General features: G+C 42.7%; 1 protein-coding gene across 2 annotated transcripts in view; it reads right to left on the bottom strand.

Moving 5' to 3' along the window:
• The window catches only part of ap3b1a (adaptor related protein complex 3 subunit beta 1a), a 48,710-nt gene that overhangs the window by 7,255 nt on the left and 27,794 nt on the right, over positions 1-13,661 (bottom strand). For both annotated transcript variants that reach the window (XM_087791926.1, XM_087791927.1), the window contains exons 21-26: positions 12,977-13,025; positions 12,436-12,539; positions 4,373-4,601; positions 2,403-2,487; positions 1,994-2,091; positions 137-272 (exon numbers count right to left, since the gene is read on the bottom strand). In XM_087791926.1, the coding sequence (XP_087648052.1) occupies positions 137-272; positions 1,994-2,091; positions 2,403-2,487; positions 4,373-4,601; positions 12,436-12,539; positions 12,977-13,025 (701 nt within the window). The remainder of the gene's footprint in view (positions 1-136; positions 273-1,993; positions 2,092-2,402; positions 2,488-4,372; positions 4,602-12,435; positions 12,540-12,976; positions 13,026-13,661) is intronic.

Below are 13,661 nucleotides of genomic sequence, written 5' to 3'. Positions count from 1 at the left end.
GAGAAGCCTGGAGATGACCCGACTGGTGCAGATGAACATATTTGAATACACACAGTGAGACGCATGAACGTGACAGAGAACGTTCTTCATCTGATGAGTGGACGGTTCGCTCTACTGCACAGAATCAATGTCTCACCTGCACATGTTCTGACCGGACGACACCACTCCCACGTTGGCCACAGACAGAACCTGCTTGTTGATGCTCGGGCTGGAAGCGTTAGCCGTTGCCATGGTGATGGTCGCCGATGTCTCATTCATTCCCAGGAGTTTGCCTGCAGAGGTACAGAAATAAAATCAAAAGACTGAATTTGAATCATAAAAGGAGAAGGTTCAGAGGGACAGTTGAGGAGAAGTTAATGCTTCAGTGTGACAATGACCAGGATATATAGAAGAACTGCTTAAAATGTGCCATTGAAGATATCATGTGCCTGATGTACAAATTAAAAGAGGGCCGTTTCTTTATCAGCTTGTTTTATTCCAGCTGGTTGGTCTCCCTTCTGTAACACTACAACCCTCTTTTCACACACACAACCACCACAGTAGCACAAATTAGCACAGAATGTCCAGCTAGTTGTGTCGACTGTGAAAATAAATACAAAGCATGATAACTAAAGGTAAAAATACACATACAAGTGCAAGTACTGTTGCACATAAAAGTAGCCACGTTTATGCTAACATATTCACAGGCAGATCAGGGGTGTCAAACCGGTCCAGAAAAGGGCCGAGACGGTGCAGTTTTTTCTTCCAACCAGTCAAGTCACACGAATCAGGTGTCGGCTTAAACAAGCAACACCTGACTGACAATTAATTGATTACTGTCTTCAGACGCCTGATTGGTTCAACTATATGTGCTTGACTGGTTGGATCCAAAACCTGCACCGTCTCGGCCCTTTTCTGGACCAGTTTGACACCTGTGGCGCTACGTCATAATCAAAAAATGTAACGCCAGTGTTGTAAACACAACATAGGATTGTTTTGTGGCAGCAGTAAAGAATAAAATAATGAAATCATACAACACACAAAAGTGCAATAGAAAAACAGTACCAAGCACAAAGACAGCCATCTGTAGCGCCAAACCATAATGCTAGCATGAACACTAACCACTAGTGTAAGATTCATTCAAATGTTTTTGAGGTGCTGATGGTGTTTAATTTCTTCACCGTGGTTCGTCTAAATATCTAAAGTCTGTTGTGATTGTGTTTTCTTGTAATTGAAAAAAGGATTGAATATTTTGGACTTAGATTTAAGGTATTTGGAATACACAAACAAATATTATTGTATTGAATATAAAAGAGTATTGATGTCACAATAATTACAGTCAAGGAAAAATATTAGCAGCCTTGTGTTCTATACAATTGTTATCAAAATTCCAACTTGTAACATGTGACTAATGGAAAGAAAAACATGACAAGCCTAAAAGCGCCGCTGACCGTACAATGTCATAGCTATTGATGTAAGAACTGAAGTTATTTTGGTTATCAATAAACTAGGGAAAATATTTAGAAATCAGTTCTTAAATGAAACTATTATGAGGTATTTTTAGAAACAAAACGAAGACATTTCAACCAACAATTCATTGAAGAGTTAAAAGTCTGAGTGAGTCAGAGTTCCTGGTGGGTTGAGGGAGTGAGTTCCAGAGTGTGACGGCGGCAGAAAAAAGGGTTTGAGGACATTATAATGTCATTTATTTGGTAAAGAAACACAACAAACAAAAACTGTTCATACATATCTAGCACCTGTGTGATTTCTAAATACTGTAATCTTTAAATAAAGGTCTTCTATAATTTTTTTAAAACTATTATTTTTAATTTAGTATTCATTCTTCAACAGGGTGAGTCTGTTAGTTTTTGGGTGGGACTTTGATCTTTATAGAAAGGAGATATAACAACGTTGCTTAAGAATTATATGAAGGTGATGTTCTTTTGGTATTTCAATAGAAAAGACGAGACGAGAAATGTCGATGACAGCAACAGTTTGGGTCTCTTGGTCTCACCTTGCTCCTTACAGAAGTCCTGCTCCGTCAGTGAGGTGGGCATCAGCAGCTCGCCCACTGCTGGCTGGATGGACACACTGAACTGGTCCTCCTTGGTGCTGAGAGAGACAAGAGGTTTAGTACTAATCAGTGAATCCACCGATGCACATTTAAACGGGTGTCTCCTCTGATCGTTGCTCCGTTGACTGGAGTTTTGGGCCAGATTGATTCCCCCTCACCCCTCCCTGAACAGATTTTCTGATAAGCTTATCGATCGACGGAGCAGCAGTGCCCATGGCGTGGATTCAGGCCGGCTCTGATTAGTGGCGGAATAATTGTTATTGCAGAGAAGTCGGATCAATCGTTGCCGACGTCTCATCTGGGAGGAAAACCAAAGCGAGAAAGAAGAAGGAACATCAGCTCGTCTTACCACAACTGGAAGTTTGCTGCTTGTGTGGAGTCACTGAAGTCGATACCAATGGAGACCGTCACCGAGGCCTCGGGCTCCAGCCGCTCTGAGGGGAGGAGGGGGAGAGAGTGAGTGACGGAGGAGTGATTCTTGGAGGGAAGGAAGCGAAGAAGAGAAGCGGCAGCAGGGTGGAACAGACAGCAGCATTTGTGTTTTGTAGTCGACAGAGCAAGGCCACCATGTGTGAGCGATCCATCCTTCACTCTCACATGATGAGAAGCACGTGAAGGACTTGCATGGATCAGAACAACAAGCTTGTCAGCCAGAGTTGAGCAGAAGGAGGAGGGAGAGGAAGGAGGATAGAAACAGTCGGCCTCGGAGGAGCAGAGCTGTTTTACTGTCCAACTGCTTCTGCAGACTAAAGACACGAGAAGACACAAGGAATACATCATGGCTTCCTCTCCTGCTTTAATCTCACATGGACAATCCTCACATCCCTCTTCGTTGGATGGCTCTACAATAAGACTTTAGATGTCGACTGACAGTCTACATGTGGTCTGATGTTCCAGAGAGGAGAAATACAAGCAAGGAGCAATGACTGAAGAGAGAAATCATAATTGACTTGAGCTGACTTAATGTGTTCTAGGTCTGTCCCATGCTCTCTACTCAGTTGCCCGGGATTTTCTACTCATCCTCATGGTAGCTAAGGGTTGAGTAATTATAACTCCAAAAAGAAAAATGACACTGAAAATACCTTAATCAACATGAGGGTCAGTAGAAAATGAGTAGAATTGAACAAACCCTTTATCCTATGACCTGTGAGAGTTTATAGAGTTAGAAAGTGATTTTATTTTAGTTGGAAAATAAAGTTAAAATCAAATGTTTTTTTTGTTTGATTTACTTTTAAAACTGTTGAATATAAAACACTTCTTTGCACGTTAGTAAACAGCCACGGAATCCAAACCAACCCAATGTGTACAACTGGAGTCATTCAAAGGTTTTATAAATGTTGTTATAGGAGAAAGGATTTGTGTTCAGTGTAAGAAGGCAGCAAGTGTCACAATTCAACACACACACACTCAGTCTGCATTAATCCTCCTCCACCTCCAGTCCTGATCTCACTGCAGCCCAAGCTGCATCGATCTAAATTACCCACCGCTTGGCTGCTGGAGTTCCTTCAATACCATGATCGATCCGCAGCAATTGACAGTTTTAATGCGCTTCTGTTTGTGTGCGTTTATGTGTGTGTGTGAGATAAAAAGGCTGCAGTTGTCGGGATTCCAGTCCTCGTAGATCAGATCATTGTGATGGGATTGATGCTCCACAATTCTTCTTATCACAGTATATTTTTATTGTATGAGGGAGTTCAGAGGGTTTAGGTACACAGCAAAGATTATTGTGCTTCCACCCTCCCTGCACTGTTTCATTCACCATCTTTTTCTCTACCACACACCTCCACATCCTCCCTACTTTCAACTCACTCCATCATCAGCAAACATCATCGTCTATGCAAAGTCCTCCCTAACCTCAAGGTGACTCATGTCAGCTTGTTCAATGAATCAAAATTACTTTTAGATGAAAGACTATCCTGAAGTTTCATACAGTTCTGATGGTCCCTGAATGCACCACCTCTGATTTAATCTGAGCGTGTGATTTGACAAATGGGAGCAAAAACTTTTCAGAGCAGGGAAGATAAACCTTTATTCTAAATATTGGTTGGCTTTGTACTTATTGTAGCTACACAGAAAAATATCATTTTAAAATAAAGGAAGATAAGTGCATTGGAATTAAATCGGGAAAATGTTATAAAAGAGATTACAAAATAATCTGATAATATATGAGAATCTAAAAAAATAGGTTTCAACCTGAAAGATAAGATCATAATGACATAAAAAGCTCATAAAATGACAAGAATGGAAAGAGGAAATTAAGTAAAACCGTTCAATAAAGTTCATAAGGTCACAGCAAAGAGCAAAGAAGGTTTTACTCACCGATGGTGTTAAAGCAGTGGATGTTGAGGCTAGCCGGGCTCCGATCTCCCACGTGGATCTTCTCCAGCACGTGATCCGAGCTGTTCTTCAGTATCAGCTGCACGGCCACCATGCTGGGCTCGTACAAGCACGGCTGCCGAGGGAAGTGGTACCTGGCCGACAGACCCTTGCCCGTCATGTGGTGGAGTAGCTCGTGGGTGTTTAGAGGGCCGAAGGATGGAGAGGTAATCTAAAGGAGAAGAAACACGGCGTCAAAGTGGAGATCACAACAACTCAGCGCTGATCAAGGGCTTTGCTGGAGTCGTCTACTCTTCTATATGGTTAAAATGCTGCCCAGATAGAAGAGTGGGCGCCCATCTGTGTTTGACATTGTGTTTGAATAAATGTTTTAAAAATAAAATGAAACCTCTAATCTTTAATAATTTGTGTCAGTATTCCTAGCCCTAGTCGAGGTCTATACCAAGAGAAGACTACTCTACTATGAGTCACTTCCAGATGAGAATATGAATCCATTATTAATGGAGAGCTTATTAGCTCAACTCTTTGTATATCACGACACACCAGTAAAAGTACCTCATGACATTCGTCGGTCCCTCACCCAAGATACGTAAACTCCTCTGTTGGATGAAGGATCTTATCAACATTGTACATTCAGCTGTGAACCTTTTCAGTGAGAAAGTTTGGAAGGTAAATCTGAGAACGTATGAAGGTCCCTTCATCAGGAGCAGCATTTGAACGACCGCAACAACGCTCGAGACCGCCAATCAAAAAATCCCTGTAGCTCCGATGGTCGCCTCCATTTAACCACATCCAGTTGGATGGAAATAATAAGACTGCGGGGAGAAGAGGGTCGGATGCGAGCGCTGAATAAAAGCTAATGAATAGAAACACGCTCCGACTGAAGAGTCTTTTTGAAAGAGCTTTTAGCTTTTCAGAGGCAGGAAATTGTGTTACGGGTGAACGAAGGGTGGAAAGAAAAGAAGAGATCTTTTTTGTGACAGTAAATTAACAGGTTGTTACTGGGATGAACACACAGAAGGTTTTACTTAGGCAGACGAGGAGGGAGGGTCAACACTGTCCTCACTGTCGGGAACTGGAAGCAGCAACATCTGACAAATTGCCAACAAATCTTGCAAAGACATGTTCATGACGCAAAATAAACACAGTAAAGGTGGAAGAAAGCGCAGAGTGACAGGTGTTATGCTAATTAAACCAATATAAAACTACTAAAAATAAATAAAAAGTGGAGGAGTTATTGAGAAGCTGCCAGGACACACTGACAATTACAAGTTAAACTTTTAGCCTTGATTTGTCTGAAATTAACAGAAAACATGTTGTTTTTCCGACCAATAAACACCTTGGTATGTATTTACGGCTACTTAAAATAAACTGTGTTGTGGAAGAGCCTGACCGTGTAGCTCTGCAATTATTTACAACAACGCTATACAAAATCTTCTCAGGAGTGTAAATTAAAAAACGCCAGATTTCAGAACTAAAAGGTTGAACCTCATCTTGAAAGTTACAAGCATGTTGTCACCCATCAACAAAGCCATGTTTCTTTGACGACAGAGGAACAACTTCTGATTGACTGAACCTCGTACATGATTATTTTAATTTAATGCAAAAGGAAAATAATTATCGACTCCTTTATGTCTCAGAACAAAATGTGAATCATGCTGTAAGAAAAAGTAGCATGTCAACTTTAGAGAAGTAGCAGAGTAAAAGATGGCAGTCAGTGTAAGTAAGTAAGTAATTAGTATTTATAGAGCGCTTTTCTAGACCATGGTCACAAAGCGCTTCAAAAAACAACAAAAAAAAACCCCAATAAAATAAATACTTAAAAGATCAAGACAACACAGAGACAAACACAAGAGTCTCAGGAAATCAAGGAAAAGCCTGCACGAATAAAAGTGTCTTAAACCGGTTTCTTGAAGGAGTCAGTAGATCATCAAACACAGAGAGAGAGGAAGATCGTTCCAAAGCTTAGGAGTAACAGCCTGGAAGGATTTTCTCCTCTGGTCCAGAACCGTGTAAGAGGAACCATCAGTAGATTCTGATCCACAGACCTCAGAGCCCGAGCTGGGGTATAAGGCTGGATCAGATCAGTAATGTAAGGAGGAGCCTGACCATGAATAGCTCTGAAAGCAAGAACCAGCCAAAAGGGAAGTATCCAAGTCCTGCCGGAACAGACTGTTACCCAGTTTTTCCGAGTATCCCAAAAAGCAGGAAGGATGAACGTTGCCTTGACGACGAGTATACACATTATACTCGATACTATACTAGTTGCCGATTGTTGCAAGAGCAGGAAGTACATCAGACTTAAATAACGCCCTTTTTAACAGTAATGTATCAGTATTCAACAACACTGTATGTATTTTTTCATTTACAATTAACTTTCAAGATGCATTAAAACTCTTGATTACATCCTCTGTGCCAAATTGACATTTAAATCCCCTGAGCCGACTGAGAATGAGAGGATACAGTCGACTCGAAAACTTTTAAAGCTGATATTTGGTCATATTTGATTTCAAAACAAATGAAGGCAGTTACGAATTAGCCAAGAGTCATACAGTCTGTAAATTCTGCAATGCTAGAGTCAAGTAGTCGGACAATACTACAAATATATCCTTGTTCCTACAGTATTACACTATATCGAATTATTGCCCCTGAATGGGGTATGTAGAGTTACTAGTTAATGTCATGAAACAACCCATTACTAATAATTTCAGCTCTAAAGAAAACTATTTGTATTCAAATTGCACGTAGGCCTCAGAAAAGCGGCTTGGATATGGCCCCTGGGCCTGGAGTTAGACAGAACTCTGTCTCTGGACGGCCCTAATAAAATCAATGATCTACAACACAATCTGCTCATCGGTGGTCCGGGACAGAGCTGCTCCTGTAACGGAGGTCAAACAAACATTTGTCGCCTGGGTTGCGACATCCTCCGGAGCGCCCGTCACGCTGCCGGCGGCTCGCAAAAAAATTTACTGGGCCACTTTCGGATGTGTCAGAGCAGCCGGCGTCGATAAAGCCGGGCCGTAATGTTTGTCACCCCATCACGGCAGAGATTTACCTCCCTGACAGACAGCTCAAGGTCCAACACGCCGTCGACGAGAGAGGAGCGGCACCTGAAACTGATTATGATCACCAATTTTACACGCCGGACAGTTTACGGTGCCCTGCGTGCTTCCGGACGGCGTTACCACAGTAACGCCTGAAGTGTAAATAAGACGAGAGGCGGCGTGTAACCTTGACTTCTCTGTTGTCGAAGACGGTCGGTGACAACCAGGGGGGAAGTTGATTGAGAGGCTCTATTACGCATCAACTTAAAGGAAGCTGCGGTGATGGATGACACAGACGCCAGTCACCTTCAGCGCCCGGACGCTCCCAGAATCCTCTCTGGCAAATGACCTGAAAATCCCGCTGACATATTCAAAAAGGGGCTAACGGGCAGCCTTGTGCACACCATGGCCAATTTAGGGATGTTCCAGAGACGTATGGGCCGTATATTGAAAATCCATTTCTGATTTTCACACACAAAAGCCGGATTCATTACGGAGGCTGGCGAGCATTGAGGTGGGGAACATGACTTTAGTCGCCTAATTTTTCCCTTCAAGTTGGGAGATGACAATTAATGGAGGACGTTGCGGAGTCCTTGACTGCAAATTGAATTAAAGAAATGTTAGTTGGTGACGAGAGTACAAACAGAGGTTCATTCATTCCTGCCTGTTCGTCTAGAGACCAGTTGGTTGGTTATTAATGTGGAAAATATCCATTAAAGCTACAACACTGCCAGCGGCGTCCTTCAGAGAGTGCTGACGACAAACATGTCTTGAGTTCCCTTTATCATGGAGGTGAAGCATCACTTGTTAACAATGTGGGTCATCAGGAAGACTTGTGCCGTGTCTCAAATCGCATACTTGCGTACTCAAAGTTAGTTTTTTTAGTGCGTAAGTGCGTCTCAATTCTTAGTATGGGAAATTTAGTGCGCCATGCACACTAAATTGGCGTACTAAAATGCCCACAAAACTGAGTATGGTTCGATGGACATTATCTACGCTAAACAGCCGCCATCTCAGTGACGTTGTAAACGGAAGTTACGTCATATATATATATGCATATATATGTATATACTTACAGGTGCATTTTCAGCAGCAGTAGAAGGATGACACGTCTTTAGTGCTGATACCAGCTTAAATATCTCGCGAATATTTTGATTCTCATATTTTTTCTTTATTTCTTCTTCCAAACTTGCAAAACGTGCTGCCAACAGGTGGCGATAGCGTTCAAACAGTTGGTTGCAACCATCGTTAAATAGTAGTAGAAGAAGAAGCTGTCACGTCATTTCCGGTTAGTGTGTAGCAGCAGTGTTTGATTTGAGACATACTATCTGTGGAGAATTTGCGTACTAGTTAGTACGTACACTATCCTGATGTATACTGACTTCTAGTATACTAAGAGAAGTATGCGATTTGAGACACAGCACTTACTAACGTCACCAAATCAAGAGCCTGAATGAACTCGTTTTCAGGTTTGAGTTAACCTAAACCTCCCAGAGAGACTGAGAAAAGACAGATTTATTGATCCAATATATTGGAAAAATAGTGAGTGATAAGTGAGTGAGTGGGTGATGATGGTTTCTGCAGTTTCATATCTAAAAACAGTGCTGTTAAAACTATTTTGATAAGGGAAGAACGTGAATGTGATACATTTTGTGATGAACTGGTTGAAAATAATAAAGATTTATTTTGGAAAGACATAAATAGTATTTACGAATTAGAATAAACAATTCACTTTTTTTTAAATAACTGGTTTGATAAAATCATTTCTAATGTACAGTTCATAAAAGCTACTGAAGGGCCACAAATGGCCAGACTTGGGACACGTAGGAACTAACCATTTTATTTTATATTTATTTTCAAAATGTATTACTAGTCTCTAATTATTACTTTACTGCATGTGTAATATATTAGAGTATGCATAGCCTACTCCATATTTAAGATGATTTTTGGAAAAGAAAGTGTTTGTATTGGTTATTTTTTCTATTGCTTCGTTTGTGTGTTATCTTATCTTATTTCATTCTTTTATTCTGAACCGACACCACAAATAAATCCTACGTTGTGTTTACCACACTGGCAATAGAAGTTTCTGATTCTGACATCAGGTTTAAATATTTTCAGCATTATTAGCTTTTTCTTTCTTGATTTTATAGTTCTCAATTCAACAGGTGAATGAGTGAGAAGCTGGTTTTCCGTCTAAGAAATGGCGACTGAGTGAGTGAGCTATACAAAGCTTCGTAAGCAGAAGCGTGTTGTGAGTGAGTGAATCCAGAATCTGTGCGGGTCATTTTGACTGAGAGCGTTGACACATGAGCTTCAGTCCCATCTGAGCGCGGGTTTGAGTGGCAGCGAGAGGTTGGGAGGGCAGCACTGATGTATTCTGGAGACCCGAGTCCTCCTGCAGATCCATAATTAGACCTGAACTCCGAGCGCCCGAATCGAGGGGGTCGAGTTGAGGACGGTGCCAGCACAGGAGGAGGGGGGAAGGAGGGGTGAGCTGGCGCCCGCCTGATGGACACCAAATGAACAAATTATGATGGCCCTCTCTGGGCGTGATGGGGTCAAACGCCCCGCGCCCCGTCACTGACAGTTCAATTTCCCCCCCAGCGCAGCGCCACTCGCCGGACGCTAATTATGAATGAAAAGTTATCAGCCTGGCCGCCCGCACGGAAGAGGTTTGAGGGGCGGTGGGTTTAAGAAGCATTTGTGAGAGATCCTAATGTCAAAATGTTATTAGAGAGCATGCAGAAGGGGGTGAGGAGGAGGGGGGAGGCGGGTCAGAGACGGTGACCGGGTTAATCTAAATGCCTTTGATAAGCGTGCAGTAATTCTCTAAAAGGGCCGAGCGCTCAGCTGAGACAGACTTGCTGCCTCTGCGGGCAGATTGCTGAGAAATAGAAATGACACTGAGGCCAACGTGCGGGTGTGCAGGTGTGTGCGTGAGAGAGGCACCGGGGGGGAGGCGGGGGAGGGAGGTTATTTACCTCGTCTGCGAATCCGTCATGTATTTATGCATAGAATTGACTCCGAATCAGATGTTGATGTGAGAAAAGTTCCCGCTCTCATCTGCATTTCTGTTTTGCATCACTGCGCGGCCTTCACCCGAGGAGGCGAGCGCCGGCCTGAGATCGGCCGTCACTCAGACTGACTGACGGGTGGGGAGGAGGGATTGATGGTGGACTCAGACGGCGGGGTCAAGAGGTCGCACGTCCAGAATCACGGCTCTGACAGGTTCAGTCGAGGCAGAAAAGCCGTTATTGATATTAGCTGCAGAGCTTTTCATCTACAATCGCTTACATGTAACCAGGTTTGATCTGATCCGACAGATTTATGAAGAAGATCCACAGTTTAGTTTTACCTCATCAAACCACCATAGATTGCTAATCAGGCCAACATTTAACAGTTCCGCCTAAATCAGACCAGAGCAGACGATAACAATTATCTGTACGTAAAAAAAAAAAAAGGAAGACAGTGAAATAAACCAGAGCCAGTATAAATCGTGCTTCATGACAAGCAGAGAACACACACCAACATCCATTCAGACCTTGTTCACACCAGTGGGGTTAAACTACATCTGCGTCCACAACAGCAGGTCCTGGAAGCTAAGAACTTGGACCACCTGTAGAGTCAGGGAGTGATCTTGGTCAGTTTGTGGATTTTAAATACGTTAGACCGAAAACGTGGTGTCCTTGTATTAACAGCAACAAGACACTGGGCTGTTCAGATATATTGTTGTTCCTTGTAGCACATTCTGCGAAAAGAGGAAACGTTTTCTAATACGCACAAATGTTAACTATGACACGGCTACATTGAATGAATTTCAATTAATCATGATAAAATATAATTGATTTTCAAAGTAACCGTGTTTATTAATTAAAACCCAGCTTTTCTAAATTAATCTGATTAGGATTTTTTGTTTCTTAGGTCTTTTTCACAAGTGAGGGAAAGATGACATGAGAGGAGGATCAGTGCAGTGTCCTCAATCATGAGGCGTCTGTATGGTCTGTCGCAGTGAAGAAAGAGCTGAGCCAAAAGACAAAGCTCTCATTTACCAGTCCATTTATGGTCACCAACTTCTTGACCCGAAGAACAAGATAGTGGATACAAGCAGCCTAAATGACTTTTCTCTGTCTGGACCTTAAGAGATAAGGAGAGTAACTTATTTATTAAGAAGAGAATCAAAGCGGAATCCCATTAAGAATGTCTTCTGGGCGCCTGCTTTAGTAGGCGTTTTTGGGCAGGTTTAACTAGGAGGAGACTTCAGGGAAGACCAAAGCCAGGATGAAGAGAGTATGTTTCTTCCTTGTGATCTCCCAGATAAGATTAAAGACCTCTTTACTGCTGCTGTCGCCCCCACAACCTGCATAAGTAGTAGTTGAGGGATGTATTTAGTAAAATTAAAATAAAAACAGTGTGTGGGGATTCATTCAAGTACTTGGGTTCGCGGATCCAAAATCTTTCTGATAGCAAACGTGTGCTTCACAGACGTTTTAGACACATTTAGAAAATCATGAAACTATATCATTGCTTGTTCTTTTGTCTGCTGCAGGTCCAGGGACCCAAAACAGACACAGCAGCAGATTTGAAGAATGATCTGGACACTCCCTCCCACCCCCCGAGAGCCCAAAACACACAGAGAGAAAGAGGCCGTCACCACAGGAAAGGTCAACCATCAGATATACACAACAGGGGGACGCCGGGGACGCCGGTGGTGACAGAGAGCGATGGAAGGTGACACAGAGATAAGAGAGAGAAGCTCAGAGATGAGACACAGAAATAGAGTTCAAGGGTGTGAAGGAGAGCGAGACAGCCCGGGAGAGGGAGACGGACCGGTGGAGACGCAGGAAACGGCCGGACCGCCGATAAATATAAGGCGGCAGAAAAGGTCAACAGTTGGATCAGAAATGTTCCACCAGGGAGAGGAGCTCATTTCGGGCTGCTGCTCGGATGCTCGCTCAGTGTCAGAGGACTCTCACGGCGGCGGCAGGAAATGTTCACACAAACCTGCACGGTGGAGGGAACGTTGGAGAGCGACAGGCCCTCCAGGTCCGACAGCAGGCTGGAGGAGACCGCTGAAGGCATGGGAGCATTTGTACTCGCAGGAGCAACTAAAGAAAGGGAACAGGGTGGTTAGAGGTTTTGGATTACAAACAAATTTTACGACGAGTAATGTGGTCAACCCTCTTTAAAAAAAAAAAAATCAAAACATTTTGAAAATTCTCTTAGAACTCTTTTTTCCTGTTGCTTTCCTAATATAAGCCAAACAATAATAAGGGAAATTTGCATTTTCTTTTTTTTGCATATTATTCATGGATTATGGTTAATGATAATTCTTTAAATTGATGTAGATGAGGAGCTACAGCAAGTGGCTCCCCTTTTAGAGGAATTTCCAACAAGAGAACAACTACTTCAAAAGAGATTTGATATTGACTCTGACTTGGGAATATTTCTGAATCCCAGAAACAGGGAAATGTGGCGGATCAGAATTAGTCTTTATAGTTCATTCAATAAAATAATATTAAAACAAGGAGTCAGATCTACTCACAGTCATCCAGATCCAGCAGGGAAACTTCTTTCTTGGACTTGACTTGGACCTGCAAGACGGCAGGAACAGCGTAAAACGATTGTTTGTGGGTTCGTTTGTTTTTTACAAAAAAGGCTTCGACTGCGACTCTACATCACGACAAATGCCAACACACAACAAGGCTGTCAGGTGTCGGCCTGCGTTGTGAGCCGGTTGTAATTCCCACAGCAATCCCGGAGAAAACAAACACACCAGCGTTTCATCCCTCCCTCCCTCCTCCCCCTCCTTACCCTGCTCCCATAAAGAACCATAAAATCTCACTCAGCGAGTCGAAGTGGCGGAAAACAAGTGAGCGAGGCGGCGAGTGAGGAGCGATAATGAAAACAAACAATAAAGTTAGAGGCCGTATCTTATCTGATATTCTCTGATGGACGCTCTGCTGCTGCTGCTGATAGAGACGGAAGCTGGAGCAGAGGGAGAGAGGAAGACTCTGGAGGATGAGGCGAGGACTGAGACTCACAAACATTTGTGTTTGTCAGGCTGCCTCAGACCAGACACAAAGACGAAGTGATACCAGAAACAATCGCGAACGACTTCTCATACGATCGGCTTTAAAGACCTTAAATTAATAAAAAAAGAAAGAAAGTAATCATGTATGTATGAGTGTCCATGTATGAGTGTCCAGAGGAATTAGACACAGAGGAAA

Source organism: Callionymus lyra, chromosome 5 (genome assembly GCF_982586985.1).
Source record: "Callionymus lyra chromosome 5, fCalLyr1.hap1.1, whole genome shotgun sequence".
NCBI classification, from domain to species: Eukaryota; Metazoa; Chordata; class Actinopteri; order Syngnathiformes; family Callionymidae; genus Callionymus; species Callionymus lyra.
This window is presented reverse-complemented; position numbering and strand designations above follow the sequence as displayed.